Source organism: Falco rusticolus, chromosome 4 (assembly GCF_015220075.1).
Source record: "Falco rusticolus isolate bFalRus1 chromosome 4, bFalRus1.pri, whole genome shotgun sequence".
NCBI classification, from domain to species: Eukaryota; Metazoa; Chordata; class Aves; order Falconiformes; family Falconidae; genus Falco; species Falco rusticolus.
In genome coordinates this window covers 108,694,568-108,709,698 of record NC_051190.1, presented here as the reverse complement: position 1 = coordinate 108,709,698, position 15,131 = coordinate 108,694,568, and the positions used below count along the sequence as shown (strand labels likewise).

General features: G+C 44.1%; 1 protein-coding gene across 1 annotated transcript in view; it reads left to right on the top strand.

Moving 5' to 3' along the window:
* Window positions 1–12,114, top strand: part of CREB5 (cAMP responsive element binding protein 5) — a 212,932-nt gene extending 200,818 nt beyond the window's left edge. Inside the window, exons 7-10 of the mRNA XM_037387045.1 lie at window positions 4,187–4,510; window positions 9,440–9,667; window positions 10,656–10,764; window positions 11,951–12,114. Coding sequence (XP_037242942.1) covers window positions 4,187–4,510; window positions 9,440–9,667; window positions 10,656–10,764; window positions 11,951–12,114 — 825 coding nt within the window. The remainder of the gene's footprint in view (window positions 1–4,186; window positions 4,511–9,439; window positions 9,668–10,655; window positions 10,765–11,950) is intronic.
* The last annotated feature ends 3,017 nt before the right edge of the window (window positions 12,115–15,131 follow it).

Genomic DNA, 15,131 nt, shown 5'->3' with positions numbered 1-15,131 from the left:
GCTGGGGAAGCTGGTGGTTTTTATTCGTGATCTCAAAGGCTTGTAGCCCATTTTTGGTAGACTTAGGGTTTCCCAAAGACGTTCAGCAAATAAATTATGATCTATGTTGATAAAAGGAAACATCCAGCAGTTCAGTCTACCATGATGTTAGGCTTTAGATGGAGGAAGCACTGTGAAAACTGTTTTAAAAAAACCAACCACCGAGTATTCCAGATACAATAAGTTCTTTCAGGTTTTATCTTCGTATGACATTCGATGGGATAACTTCGGAGTAAATGCGTCAGGGGCATCACCATAGTACAGGGAACAACACTAATACCTGTGGAGCACTAATTTTCACTGTTTCTATTTCCTCCTAAGCATCAAAGGTGAGAGTTTATGTGCTTCTAGCTTCCTGTAGGATCAAAATGGAGTTTTCTTTATTCACTTGATCAGAGGCGAAGTGTGCTGTTCCCTGTGAAAGATTTATCACGTTGTCCGTGTCACTGACAGCCGTTAATGGAAGTAGCATAACTGAGTGGAAATCATCTGTAACCAATGTTGGTCACAGTGTTACTTTTATGAAATGATAAAAATAATGAATAAGGGCCAAAAGCCAGGTGAGTGCCTGCATTTCCTCTTCGCTGGAGGTTGCTGAGGTTTTTTTGGAAAATTGCAGTCCGAAAGGGAGAGAAGAGGGATTGTGCCCTAAAAGATGTTACCACTGAGGTTAGCAGAAATCCTGGATTTTGGTGAGAGCAGATCTGCGTAGTGAGTCCTCTGTTTCAGCCCCAGTTTTCGAACTGCCAGGTACCTGCAGGCTCTAGTGAAGGCACTGGAAAACTGACCGGCCGCAGGTTTGGGTCCCGAGTTACTGTTTCATTCTAGAGGAGGTTTGCTAATGTAGTCTGTCCAATATGCTCAGTTTTGATGCCGTCACATTTTATTTGACACTAAACTAAAACAGCTGTTTGCAATTAGCACACATAAAAAGAACAATAACAAAAATGCAGCCTGCCCTTCCAACTCTACACATACTCAATGCAAAGAGTTCACCAAGTGCTGGTGATTTTCCCTCCCTGTGGTCTAAGTAAAACAGCTAAAACAATTGATCTCGCAGAAGGCCAAACAACAAAAAAATGTTTATCGTTCCCCAAATGTTTCTGATGGGCAGCAGCGCCTGGTTAATGGAAGATAAATGTTGCTCAGGGTGCGTGTGCAGGCAGGACTCTTGCTGCGGAGCTGATCTAAGCATGAAGTTAAAGGGAGGTGAGGGCTGGGCGATGGCTGATGCTGCGCTGGGACAGGATGAGGTAGAGAGCTGGTTTCTTACCAGCACTGGGATCCAGGGCAGCTGGCCCACCCTCCCATTGGGAACAGTGAACAAGGAGCTTGTAAAATACACAGACCAAATGGAAATGACCCCTATTGACTGAAACCAGCTGCATGTCAGACCTCTCACTGTCTCTCTTGATTTGCTATCTCAAATAAATGGATGTGGTAGAAGGGGCTATGGAAAGAAAACAAAATAATTTATTCTCCTTGAAGTCGTGCCACACTAATAAGCCACAGTTTTTACAGCCGAAAAAAATGTTTATTCGCAGATTAAGTTTTTCCTTCTCTTTTTTTTTTTTTTTTTTTTGTGGCTTTGAAAGTCTGCAGTTTAGAATAAGACATGCTGTAGTTCAGTTTCAGAGGTCTTTAACAAATTTGGCATTTATAGATTTTGTTATGCATTTGTCACGTAAAACTGCTGGCTAATGAGAGCTTGGTTATTTTGCATTTTGATTCAGAAAACAAAGTTACAACAGCTTTTGTCGGTGCTTTGGCTTAGATCTGCATGGTTGCTTAGCCCCATGAAAAAGGTCTCAGTGAGTTTTGAAGAAGAATGGTGTGCAGAATGACTTGACTTATTCATGTGCTGTTTTCCATGATTCTCGTAATACCCTCCTGGGTAACACCAGTTATCCTGAGCATTGTGAAGATCTTCTTGCAGTAATCAGGGTACCATTTGAATTTGGAAAGTTAAGAACAACAGCTGTTCAAATCCTCCATTTTATAGCCAGGATGGGTTACTGCAATTTATATTTGATTGAGCTCGGTTTTGACTGTAGAGATAGGGAAGGAGGTATTTAACTTCACTGCCATAGTTGCCTCCATCTCTTTTTGAGAAGATGGTCAGGTTGCGACATGTCGTAATGCTGGTATGGTTCAGTAGGCTTTCTTAAGGAAACTTCTTAAAAGTCACCAGTCTCGTTTTCCTTCAAGCAAACTGAGGCACTGACATGTTTTGCAAATGTATCTTCTTTTTTTTTTTTTTTTGTCTTGTTCGACCAATTGATTGTTAGTGAAATAAGCCACTAAATCTGGATTAATAGATAATTAGAATACCTCAGTGGAGTGACCTCCATGAAGCCTGCAGAAACCTGTAGGATACAAAAATTTGAAGATGACACTTTGAATTGATGTTGTTACTTCTTTATGCCTTCCACAACCTGCTTTTTTTCTCTCCTTTTTTTTTTTATTCCCTCTTTTTTTTTTTTTTTCCCTCCTTAAGAAAGAATTTCTTTCTTCCTCACTCCCAGGTGCACGAACACGAAAGGGTAGCAGCTTTGGGCATAGGAGCCTTTATCTGTGGCCTTGCAATGGAGTTGCACAGACAGATGTTATTTCAATATAAAGTAGATTGAAATTCCCATCTATAGGTTCTGAGTGTCGTGGCAGTCACTTTCTTTGCTTTAAAGACAAAACCAAAAATGCAGTTCAAACCGGTCATTGCTCCTTCACTGGCAGATTTCAGCCACGCTGGCTCGTAGGATCTTTTGATTGTCATCTGTGACTCAGATATTGCTATGGGGAAAGGCACATCTCTGCTCCTCGTACCATTGCTGTTTCTTGCTGTCTGTCCTATAGGCGGCAACTCTTACTCATGAGCTCTCTGTTATTCGTTATAAACCCTGGCTGGATAATGAATTATGAGCCAGTTGGTGGGTTACTCAGATCATACCAGTCTGGTATGAAGTAATACCGTGGACCTCCTTCCTTCCATTTTTGTCTATTTTCTCCTGACTAACTACTTGCATTAGTGAGAGTAAACGAAGCTTACGCCTACTGCTTCAGAAATGTAGAGGTAAAGAGGTCTTGGGTGGCTGCCTGTAAAGAATGTTCTACGTTGAGCCAGAGGCAGAACCGTGGATATGAAGGAGGTTTCTATGGGTTTGGAAGGAGCCCTTCTCCTAGCTGACGTCCGTCAGGCTCTTTGGCACACTCTCCTAGGACGCTGGTGATTTCACCCAGTACTCCAAGGGCAGGGTGACACCAGTGAGGTGCCTGTATGCCAGAGCAGCCCACGGGTTTGGGATGACCCTGTACCTGTGCCGACAGAGAACCTTTTTTCCTGTGTTATTTCAGCTATAGCCTTAGTACACAAGTGCTCTATCCTGCGGTCCAAAATTTGGCCGCTCTTCCCATTTCCCTTCGGTGGTGGTCAGGTGAAAGTCAACAAATCCCATTGACATTAAGGAGAGTTTTGCCCTGGTCAAGACTCCAGGGCCCAGCCCAGTGACAGAAGAAAACATGAAGAGTACAAAACAGAGAGAGGGATTAGCATATGATAACACCATCAGACATTTGAACCTTTCAGCAAGGAAAAGGGATCAGATTGAGGCCGCCCTCATTATTTTCCTGTCTTCCTGATGAAAGAACAGGTTGGGTGCTAGCACAACTGGAGGATATATTTGAGCCAGAATTTGAAAAACACATCAATGCAATTTATTTACCAATGAGTCTTTTTAATAATACGTGTAGTAAAAACAAGAGGGGAACTTTGTTTTACCTTTATTTTAATCAGACTTTCATTTTTAAAAGTTGCAAGAGTACAAGCTTCACGAAGCTAATGCTACTGCGCTGGCCAAGTAGAAAAGGATGAGAGCCAGTTGTTTTTCCTCAGAGCACAGTAGGAAATGTGTAACTGTTAAACTTCAGTTCAGATGTTTATATCTTTACATATTTACAGTGGAAAACTAGATGAAAGCCCAAGAATGTGTTCTTTCTCAACCTGAAATAAGATGCCTTTTATCAAGGGAACAGCAAGAAAAAAAGCTAAATACACAAGACAAGGCACCGTTTCTACAACAGCAGAAATCTTATTCTGATTGCTCAGGTCATCGTGTATGAATGTTGAATTTTCTGCCTTGTTCTGTTCCAGAGACTGAAGGCAGCGCTGACCCATCATCCTGCCGCCATGTCGAACGGGAATATGAACACCATGGGCCACATGATGGAAATGATGAGCTCGCGGCAGGACCAGACACCACACCATCATATGCACTCACATCCTCATCAGCACCAGACACTGCCCCCTCATCACTCGTACCCACATCAGCACCAGCATCCGGCGCACCATCCTCATCCTCAGCCTCATCACCAGCAGAACCATCCCCACCACCACTCTCACTCGCACCTTCACGCACACCCGGCACATCACCAGACCTCGCCGCACCCCCCGCTGCACTCAGGCGGACAAGCACAGGTAGACCTTCATGCCACGCTGCATTGCTGAGTTTTGCTGTTACGTGAAGCAAAAGCCTGATCCCTGTATTGTTTCTTCACACACGCCTTGTTAGATACAAGCCCCTCAGGCTACTCATAAATGTCTGCTACCAGTGGTGGGGAAGCGCAAAGTTTATTCAGAAAACAGAGTGAAGCAACAACTTGTTTTGCTGCTTAATTTGCTAGACACTTGTAATATCTTACTTTATAAGGAGTTCCAAGGTTTTTCAGTGCTCTGAGCTCTGCAAATTGCCACATACCCTTTTATGGATGAGGTTTATTATGGAGATTAGCATGTTATATAGGTTGCTTAATGTGCTTGAACCTGAATTTTGAGGCCAAGATTTAAAGAGCTGTGTGTGTTCTACCTGCAGAAATACATAGCAGAATCTTTAGGGAAGTAAAATGGCACTGGGGGTGTGGGGTGTTGGGGGGGTGTGGGGTGTGTGAGTGTGTATCCGCACTAAATGTTTCTTGAACTAAAGAACTGAGCAGAGTAATTTTTAAGAGGAATTCTATTAATGTCTTAAGATGATGGGCTTCTGCATCAGGATCACACAAGAAAAATAAAGCTCTGAGGGCAGTGACTGTAACATGTCATGTCTGGGGAGCAAATTTAAGGAAGACAAGTGGGCAGTGCATAGAATGAGGACAAAAAGGAGTGCCAGCCATAAGAAGTTCAATCTGTGAAGTATTGTGTTGCTTGCAAATACCTTTCAGACAAGCTCTTAGAAAACATTAAAGAAAATGAGAGGATTTGGCTGACATCCCAGTGTCCCACAACATTAACTATTTACTAACATCTAGCTTTATTATTGCGGAGGCTGCAAGCACATGGGATTTCCCTAAAGCATTTGCTAATGTAAAATGAATTGTCAGCTTTAGAGAAACAGCCTAAATAAGAGAGCAGCAGACTCCCCTGTGAGAAGATGTCCAGAGCTTTCCTAAGTTTAGTTCAGTTTTTACTTTGTGAATTCAATTATTTTCCCATCTGTTAATGAGTTATTTTCCTTGTAGTTGTTTAAAAACTGCAATAAAAACACATTATCTCATAACAGAGAAACCAAAAGCAACCTGATGGCTGTCTTGGAGATCCATGAGAGAGTAGGAGTAAAGTTGTGCTTAGCAGACTGAGGACTCCATGGATGAGATGGAAGAAGTCACTCAACCTCTCTGAGGCTGTTAAAACCAAGGGTAATAGTACTGGTACCGCACCGAGGGCTTGGGAGGACGAACATGTTAGTGCAGGCGAGGGAGTCAGACACCACGTATGGAGCACTGCTGCAAAGCCTCCGTATTACCACTTCTAACGGGTGAGAAGGGAACAGTTACCAGAGAAAACAAACGTCCCAGTTTGAAGGATAAGATCGGTGAGCCTGTGGCCCTCCTCTCGACCCGCTCAAGCAGGTCTGTGTCTTTCTTACACCCATTCCACTTAGGACAGCCTAGACCTCTTGTGCTCTGCATTCCCTGATAGCTAAGCACCTCAAAAGACTCCCAGGCAGGCAAGAAGAGATGCAGGCGCCAGGTGCGCTGACCGGCAGCCACAAAGCTACGTCAGATTCACCCTGTGCCCAGCACTGCACCGTCTCCGGAGCTGAGCCTGTGGAGTCAGCTGAGCTTTGCCATGCACATGTCGCTGGAAGCAACAGGCCCCATCAGGGATCAAGGAGGTCTTCACCTTGTCCGTAGGTGTAAGTGTCACCAAGAGGACGGGAATGGAGGGTGATGGAGTAGGAATCCTAGGGCGAGCAGCTTCCCTAGGCAGCAGAGCTCTTGCTGTGCAGCGGCTCCCACGGCGTGAAGGCAACAGTGATTCCTCAACAGGTGCCTTAGTGGGGAGAAAAGAAGGCTTTGCTGACTAATAACCACATGTTATTTGTAAGCTTATCTGTAGTCCCCATGGTAATAGCATCTTTAGGGGTCAGATTGCTCCGGCAGACATTAATTTTATGGTGTGTTTTACTAATTATTAACCTCCTCATTCTTCTGAGCCAGATTTTTCCTTTCCAAACCACCTGCCAAATGACAGCATGGTCCATGCTGCTGTAAACTGTGCGCTCCCATGCCGACACCATTGTTATTCTACACCACACCCTCCTGTAATGTCAGAACTAATTTCATGCTTTTCAGCTACCATTTTGATACACAGGAGCCCAATGAATTATGCTTTTGTAGAACGAGTGAATGGGTATTAGTTTTGCGGTAAGCTGCAAAGAACAGAGAGAAATACTGGATCAAACCTAAAAGTAGAAATCACCTTCTGATGGGCACCTTTCTGAGAAAAGAGAGATATTTTACCAAGTTGTAGCTGTGTCGCCTCAACTACTACAACAATGATGCTATCTTTCTTGTGTTGGTCCCATCAAGGTTTTTTCTTATCAAACTTGACAGAGTGATAGCTTAAGCAAAGTAGGGGTTTGGATGTTGTTTCATTCTCTTAGCTGTCCTGCATTTGTCTTCATTATGATTAGCATCCTCTAAAAAAAAATACTAACTTCAATGTTAATATATATTCATTTTCTTTCTTACATCCCTAGGCAGGGCAGAGAAATCCTGCGAGAGAATGATGCTTAGACAGTTACTAAGATATAGCCTAACAGATTTCAGGGTTAAGAGCAATCTAGTAAGAGTCAGTTAATTATGCCACGTGACATGATTAGTGATGTAATGGCAACCTTTATAATTAATATCTGCCAGAGATTTTGTTGTTCTGAAAATGCTCTCTGAGTGCCCAAAGACTGACGGGTACATTCTGAAAACAAAATGGCTTGGCTAGTTATTCAGGAGAAAATGAACATATAAGGAGAAAAAAAAAAAAAAAAAGAATTGTATAGTTACCTTTTTCTGCCTATGTCACAGACCCCACTGGGAGAGTTAAGAAACAAGAATTTTTAAAGCTGAATGAAACAGGAGAGAAATGAGATAAGGAAAGCTTTTGGTGTCCAGAAACATAAATAACAGATCTCTGAAGTCTGGAAAGGTGGTGTATGTGAGAACATGAAAAACCTTTGATGAGATGTTGAGTTAAAAGGGATCTCTGAGGCCTCTGTGCTCAGACGTACTGCTAAATAGGTGGCGTGCCAAGCCCCAGTGGAGGGCAAGCAGCTGGCATCCCTTGGCAGTGATGTCCCAGCAGCAGCCCAGGGATGCTGGCAAGAACGGGGGCCACGGCTGGTGGTCCTGTGTGATGCTGGCTGGTGGTCCTGTGCTGCGCTGGTGGCTGCAGCCACTGCAGCTGCCGTAGCCCTGGGACTTCAAGCCCCGGTGTGGACAGGGGGTTGGAGAATTTTACCAGCAAACATACGGAGTTCATACAAGCTCAAATTTAACAAATCAGTCAGGAAAGTGCAGGGTGGCTTATTTATTTTTGGAAGGTTTTTTTTTTAAAACATTCTTCTGCTCCTGGGAGAGATATTCCCTGACTGTGCAACATAAAGCTGGGAATAAATTCAGCTTTATGCAAAAAGCGTTATCAGATGCACAGAATAATTACACATAAAATTGCCACTTTAATTGACACAAGTCAGCTGGGGGAGGGAGCAAACTCTTCTTCAGAGTTTGTGGCGAGACTCTAGACAGAAAAGCGACCTCGCAAGATGATAGTATCATTTTAATTGAGACAGACAGAGGTGTTAGGCAAACACATGTTAATTGCCGCAATTGAAATCCAGGGCTCAGTCTGACAAAGCGCTGAGTATGTCCACTCCCTGGAGTCAAAAGGAAGCACCTTGGAGGTTTGGGCCTTTGCCAGAACAAGAGGGTTAATTTTGAGTCGACAATTCAGGTTTCCAGACTGTTCCAGACAGTGTCGGAGCAGCAGCAGCAATGTGAGCCCTGGCAGTGGTTCCCGCTGGGCTGTGCGCAAGCAATGGGACCCCTGGCTCGAGTTCCTGAGCCCCCAGCACAGTCCAGAGCCCCTGAACTAGGCACCACGGAGAGGCAGGAAAGCAGTCCAAAAGCTGGCTATTCCCAGGTAGCTGGTCGTTAAGTCTGATGCTGGTTCCTGACAGGGACGGGGGCGTTTGTTTCATCTGCCCAGCAGCTGGAGCATGGGCTATGTGGGGCTGCCCCCACCACGCGCCTTTTCTGTTACGGCATGGGCCAGGTACTCTCAGGAGCAGGATCAACACTCTCCTGCACCTGGAAAGCATAAATACATATTTTTCCATAGTTTTGTAGCAGCCAGGCTGGATGTGGCATGTCTCTACTGTCAAAGCCAGGCTGCTGAATAAAACAGACCGTAATAACCATGTTGGGTTAAATGGAAATGTCTGCTAAGGGGAATACCCCTTCTCCACGCAGTGCAGGGATACCAAAATGCAGGTTCAAGTTCAGGTAACTAAATCCTTTCTTTTGCCCCCCGAGGTTTGCTGGCCTTGCGTGGTCCCTGCCCGTGGCTCCCCCGCCAAGCGCCCGGAGCGCGGCAGCGCCTGTCTGCAGAGGTGGTGGAGCGTGAGACGGGGGTGGGGGAGCCTGTGAAACAGAAATGTCCTAAAATTTTGGAGGTCATTGGAGAAAAAAAAAGAGAGAGAGACAGAAGTAAGGCCACTACAGTCCTTGCTTTGATTAGAACAGTTGCCGAGAGAAACTTGACATTTCAGGTTTGAAATAGGTGGTGGCAAAGAAAGTACCTAAGTGAATGTTTTTAATAACTTACTGTAAGGGGAAAAATATTTTCCCTACTAATATTCAGAGGATTATTTAAAAAAAAAAATCTCCCCTTTGACCATGGCAAGGATGTGCCAGCAGCTAATTTCAGTGGCATCTGGCGCAGCCAGACTTGGGCCTGGTGCAGACCTCGTCAGGGAGCAGGATGAGCGTACGAGACTTCCCTTCCCATTTCAGCATCCCCCTCCGTGACTTTCCCCCCTCACCACCCCCTGCCAAACCTCTTCCTCCCCTCCAGGTTTCGCCAGCAGCGCAGCAGATGCAGCCCACGCAGACGATACAGCCGCCACAGCCGACCGGAGGTCGCCGGAGGAGGGTGGTGGATGAAGACCCGGATGAGAGGAGGCGGAAATTTCTGGAAAGGAACCGAGCCGCCGCCACGCGCTGCAGACAGAAGAGGAAGGTCTGGGTGATGTCACTGGAAAAGAAAGCAGAAGAGCTCACCCAGACAAACATGCAACTTCAGGTACGAGCCACTGTCTGCACCCCCGAGGGCACAGAGGGGCTCTTTGTGCTCGGAGGGGCTGGCGGTGCTGGCAGGACCTCACCACCCTTGGGGCTGCCCCTGTGGGAGCATGGGGCATAATCAAAGTTGATTAATCAAGATGTGTGTGCTTCAATTAAAGGAATAATTACATTTTAGTGGGATAAGCCAGGAAAAAGCTGTCTTGGGATTTAGAAGCCTTCGCTAGATGGATTTGTATTTATTTTCTTTTCTTGTCGCTGCTTTTTGTGGGGATTTTTTTTGGAAGTGCCATTAACTTGGCTGTAAAGGACTTCTTCAAAGCAGGGCATGTAGCTAAACCCTCATTCAAAGCCAACAAGATAGGAGCATAAATAGCTCAATCTCCCAATAAGGAAAATGAAATGGATAGATGAAAATACCCTGAATATGATAACAAAAGCCTTTCTTACTGTGCTGCCCTTCTTAGGGTGGGCACGGTACTTCTGCCCCATCCAGAGGTGTGCTGCTCACGCCTCTGTGTTTTAGGGGAGTGCCATGACAGAAATGGTCTTTCTGCTCTTGGCAGCACACAGGCACCGGCTGTAGCACAACAGTACTGTTACAACAATACAACAGTATTTCAACAGTATAAAAGCAGGTGGCGGGGTGCCGTTTGCCCGCACGGGTCTGCCCTCCCTGTCCCGATGCACAGAGCCAGTGTTATTTCCCGAGTGGGTTAAAACATTGCCTCAAGTATCTCTGGTGCTGTGAGGTTAGTTCAGTTGTCTGTTTATGTCACTAAATCTGGAAGACAAATTGCCTTCAGAAGAAGTTATAAAATAATGTTACGGACAAATGTTTAACATAAACCCAGCAGACAAGCTCCGAGTGCCATTTTTGCTCAGTCCTTCCGAAGCTGTGGAGCAGTTTGTGTGTTCTTAGGTTTAAGCTTTGCAGAAGAGCCTGGTTTAAGCTTTGGGGCAAACCAAACCCTCTCTTTCTTTTCCAGAATGAGGTTTCCATGCTGAAAAATGAGGTAGCACAGCTGAAACAGTTATTGTTAACACATAAAGACTGTCCGATAACAGCTATGCAGAAAGAATCACAAGGATATCTAAGTAAGTAGCTGGTATGTTTGCACTGTCTCCATACTCCTCACAGGATAGCAAAGTTTCCAGTTCTTCCCTCCAGAACCCCTTGCTGGTCGTATTATCACTTGAACCTGACTTCTCAAACATCATCCGAGCCATCCAGTCTTCTGCCCTTATTTATCCAGCCCCACTCAAAACCAGAACAGCCCTGGTTTGCATCCCACACAGCAGAGCTAGCCTTCCCCACCCCCTCCCTTCGGCAAGGAGATGCACACGGATGGACGCTCGCTCCCCTGTGGAGGATCCTGCTTGAACTCACAGCTCCAAACCTGCAAGAGTCCTCCCGGGTGCAGTGCTGCCAGAACCTTAAAATAACTCTCAAAAGGAAAGTTAAAAAGGAAAACATTACAGTCCCCCTCCAGCAAAAATGGTACTGTGCTGTGACAGTCGCACAGACCAGGAGTGGCGCAGGTTTTCAAGGTTTGTTAACTCTTTTTTAACTCTTATCTTTGATATTTATTTTTTTTTTTCAAAAACTTCTCATCTGATGGAGACATTGAATTGATTCTGTCTAGTTGATGCATTTTATGACTGTGGTAATTTAGGGATGAATTCTTTGCTTGGCTCTACGATGGCTCAGAAGAGCCTCAGGGTTAATATTTGCTAGATTGCGGCATTCTCTTAAAATAGAGCCATTTCTGTCTCCTCTGCATCACTATGCATCTGGCTCTTTAACAGTACTCAAAGAAAAAAATACATAATTGAATTACATGCCTATCAGGTTTTGCTTGAATTAGATTTTCTGTGCTGCAGTGCACTGCACTCTAATTTTGATTCCTGCTGGAGCAAATAAAGTGTTTAAGCATGCCAACTGATTTTATAGACCTTAAGATATCGGATGTTTTATCCCAATATTGGTCTCATAAGCATTAGGATCTTGGACTTTTTTCAAGGTCCCAACTCCTGAAGTCAGGTTGATATCAGAGAAGCTGGCTTAAAAAAACCACAAACCCCAAACTGCAAAAGATCAGAAAAGTCAGGCAGTGTTGGATAACTGTGTATTTTGAAATCCTGGGACTTGTGCATGCCTCAGGTCGTTAGTATTGCTGCCATAGTAGTATATCCCTTTTCCAGGGGCATCATCCAGCCTGGGCTTGTTACTCAGATGGAAAAATGAACATGTGTTGTCTCTGTGCCCTCACCCCCTTCCCAGGTCCCGAGAGCAGTCCTCCCGCGAGCCCGGTCCCAGCTTGCTCCCAGCAGCAAGTCATCCAGCACAACACCATCACGACCTCCTCCTCTGTCAGTGACGTCGTGGGAAGCTCCACTCTCACCCAGCTCGCCAGCCACAGAACAGATATCAACCCCATCCTTTAAAAGTGGTTGATCAGAAACTGCTAGGGGAGTGTGGTAGCGTATCAAAGCGTCCTCTGTGCTAAGGACATTTGCAACCGTAACTCAAGCCTGGAAGATTCCTCAGTTCTTGAAAGACTCTGGCTTTCATTTTTATAGTTATTAAAAAGTCTTTTATACTTAGTTACATAAAAGGGAGTTATGCAATTAATATGCTATCAGCTTGAGAAATGCTTTGGTGCTTTCTCCAGTTTTTTTGGTACCAGTTACTTGTTTATAAACCTAACTGTTCCTGTACATAGTCATGTTTCCTTCTCACCAATCTAGCCTGAAGCCTCAGAAATACAGAGTTGTGTTAAATCGCAGCCGTTAGCCGATGTGAGGCATGAAAAGTATTAGAGAGTCGTACGTAGTTAACTAGGAGTAATTAGGCTACAAATATAGAGAGAGGGCATCTGCTGACAGCATAATAAAAACAAGCGAGCGTTGTGCTCTCAGCAGACCCATCTTGCATTCAGAACCTCTTTCAAAGTGGTTTTATGGGATGTGGCCGTCAGGACAAAATCAAGCCCAAGTAACGTACTCTTTTATCTAGCCCTTCCTCTTCTCCTCTCTCCCCTGCCCTGGCCTTTTTCTCCTCCAGTTATTCTTACACCTTCCTCTTCCCTTCCCAAACCCTTTTCACCCCCCGCCTTTTTTTCCTGCTTTTTTTCATTCCAAGGCTTTCTGACTTCCCTCTCTTTGTCAAAGAACGGTGATGAACAAGCAAAAACTTCAAGCCCACCTGAAAACTGTCAGCACGGCTGCTACTTTCACTAGCTCTTCACCCGCGGCTGCGCTGTGCCAAGCATTTGGCTTTTAAAAAGTAGAAATGCTCCTGATTTAGTGTTTTTAATAAACAGCAAAAGGTGAAAGCAGTGCAGCCCCAGGTGAAGCAGGATTGCGAGCCAGCTGTGTTGGTGCTAGCAGCCCTGTAAGCTTCTGTGGTGAGGTACATCTGAGAATCACAGCAATTCTTTTGCACTGCTGGTCATTAACATAGAAAAATCCATGTACTATATAATAATTTGGAAAAGTTCTGTTCCCTAACCCGGTTGCATTGTTCTAGCAGCGAAAGCTAACAGCTTCAGGTTTCACAGGCTATAAATGAGGAATAAATCAGCAAAACGGTTCTGACCAGTTGAAGAAATGCCATTTTTAATTCCCAGGGAAAGACCTGCTCTCTGCTGGCGTTCCTTTAAGCATCCACAGACCGATCCCAAGCTGGCAGACAGCAGCGTAGCTTCACTGACTTTAATGGCACTTAACGCCTGTTTACCGCAGGCGAGGAGTTGTCTCATTAGGACGCTAAATAATTTTTAGAAGGCATGCAGCCATTAAAAAGCACTGCAAGAATGGCAAATCCCACTGCACTCCGGATAAAATTCAGTCCTGCAAAGAGGGTCTGGAAAAGAGCCTTATGCCACAATTAAGGTTTTTGTTTGGACTCCGGGCCTGCCCCTCAGCGGGACTGATTTGCATCCCCGAGTGGTACCAGTGATTGATGGGAAAATCAGACAGAGATGATGCCAGTTAATTATGCTGCCTTGCTGTATATTGGGACCTGATTTTGCTCTCAAATCTGTCAGCGGCAAAAACCTCCCACTGCTTACCCAGGAAGCGGGCTCCAAGCCGGTGATAAATGTTCAAACATTTTGAGCTGCATCCCTAATAGCAAAAGCTAATTCACATTATTCCCAGCAAATCCTCTAGCCCTGGACATGCTTTGTTCTGAAGCAAAGTTCTCCTCCTCAAAGACGCTGTCTTTGGTTTTTAAAGGAGTCGTGGATTTTAAAAGGGTGGCTCTTCTCCGTGCAGGAAGGAGAGTGAAACAACTGAAGCGTGAGGCGTAGGGCCTGCCTGGAAAGGAAAGCAAAGTTCTGAGAATCATGCATTTCCAAATTAGTTCTTATCTTGGTAACTAACTTTTTATCAGTATTCTTTTCTTTAACATCGTGCTTTCCATTTATGCAAATACATTCAGAAGAAGAAGATTTTTAATGTACAGTGTAAATCTTGACTTGATTATATAGTCTAAGAACCAAAAAAAAAACCATGAAAAAATACAAATGTAAAGGATTTTCTATTATATTTTAGACAAACATATACTTTTAAAGTGTTTTAAATACTGAATCTATAATTTTTTTTAAACCTCCAGTTGTAATAGCTAAATGGTTTTGCTTCATCACGGCTCCCAAGGGAACTCTTTTCAAATATGCAGTCAAGCAAAATGTTCCAGCTGAGTATCCACTATGTAAAAAAAACCAAAACAAATAAGCATTTCCCCTGTGTCTGAATTTCATCATTCACTATGAAAAAGAAAATGCCATCGCAGGTTTATTTAAAAAACTTTCCCTCTATATAGGTAGCACTTAAATACATTACAAAATAAAAATCAAAGCTGTTGGTAATATTAGAATACCCAGTTGAACTACACTGCACTAGAATTACGGTTTAGCTTCATTTTATTCAGTCTCCTCAATTAAAATATTTAGCTGTTAAACTGAAAGCTTCTACATTAAAAAGAAAAAAAAAAAAAAAAAAAGGAAAAATGCAAAAACCTTGCCTAAGTTTTGTTAAATTCAGCAGCTTGACAGTTTGACTGATGTGTATTATATATAGCTCAATTATTTCTTTTTTTAATGCTAACTAGGCAAGCCAACCACACATGTTGGCCTAAATGTGTAATTACAATGAAATGTCTCCTCTCTATACTGTTGGCCTTTAGGTATAATCCTTGCTAGTGATGTGGAAATAAGTAAAGGATGAAAAGCTATTTGCTATTGCTTCTTGTAACTCTGTCGCAGGTTCACAGGCCAAGACAACACGCAGCATATTTATATCGGCTATATCATCGGTAAAAGGACCAACTGTACCAGGCACCTTATACTATTCATCAGATTCACTTCCACATTAAAACGCTCTTGTTTTCCAGGGGAGTGATCCTGCAGCCTTTCCTCAAGCTGCCGGTCTGGCCAGGCACCGGAGGCTGCCTGAGCAAG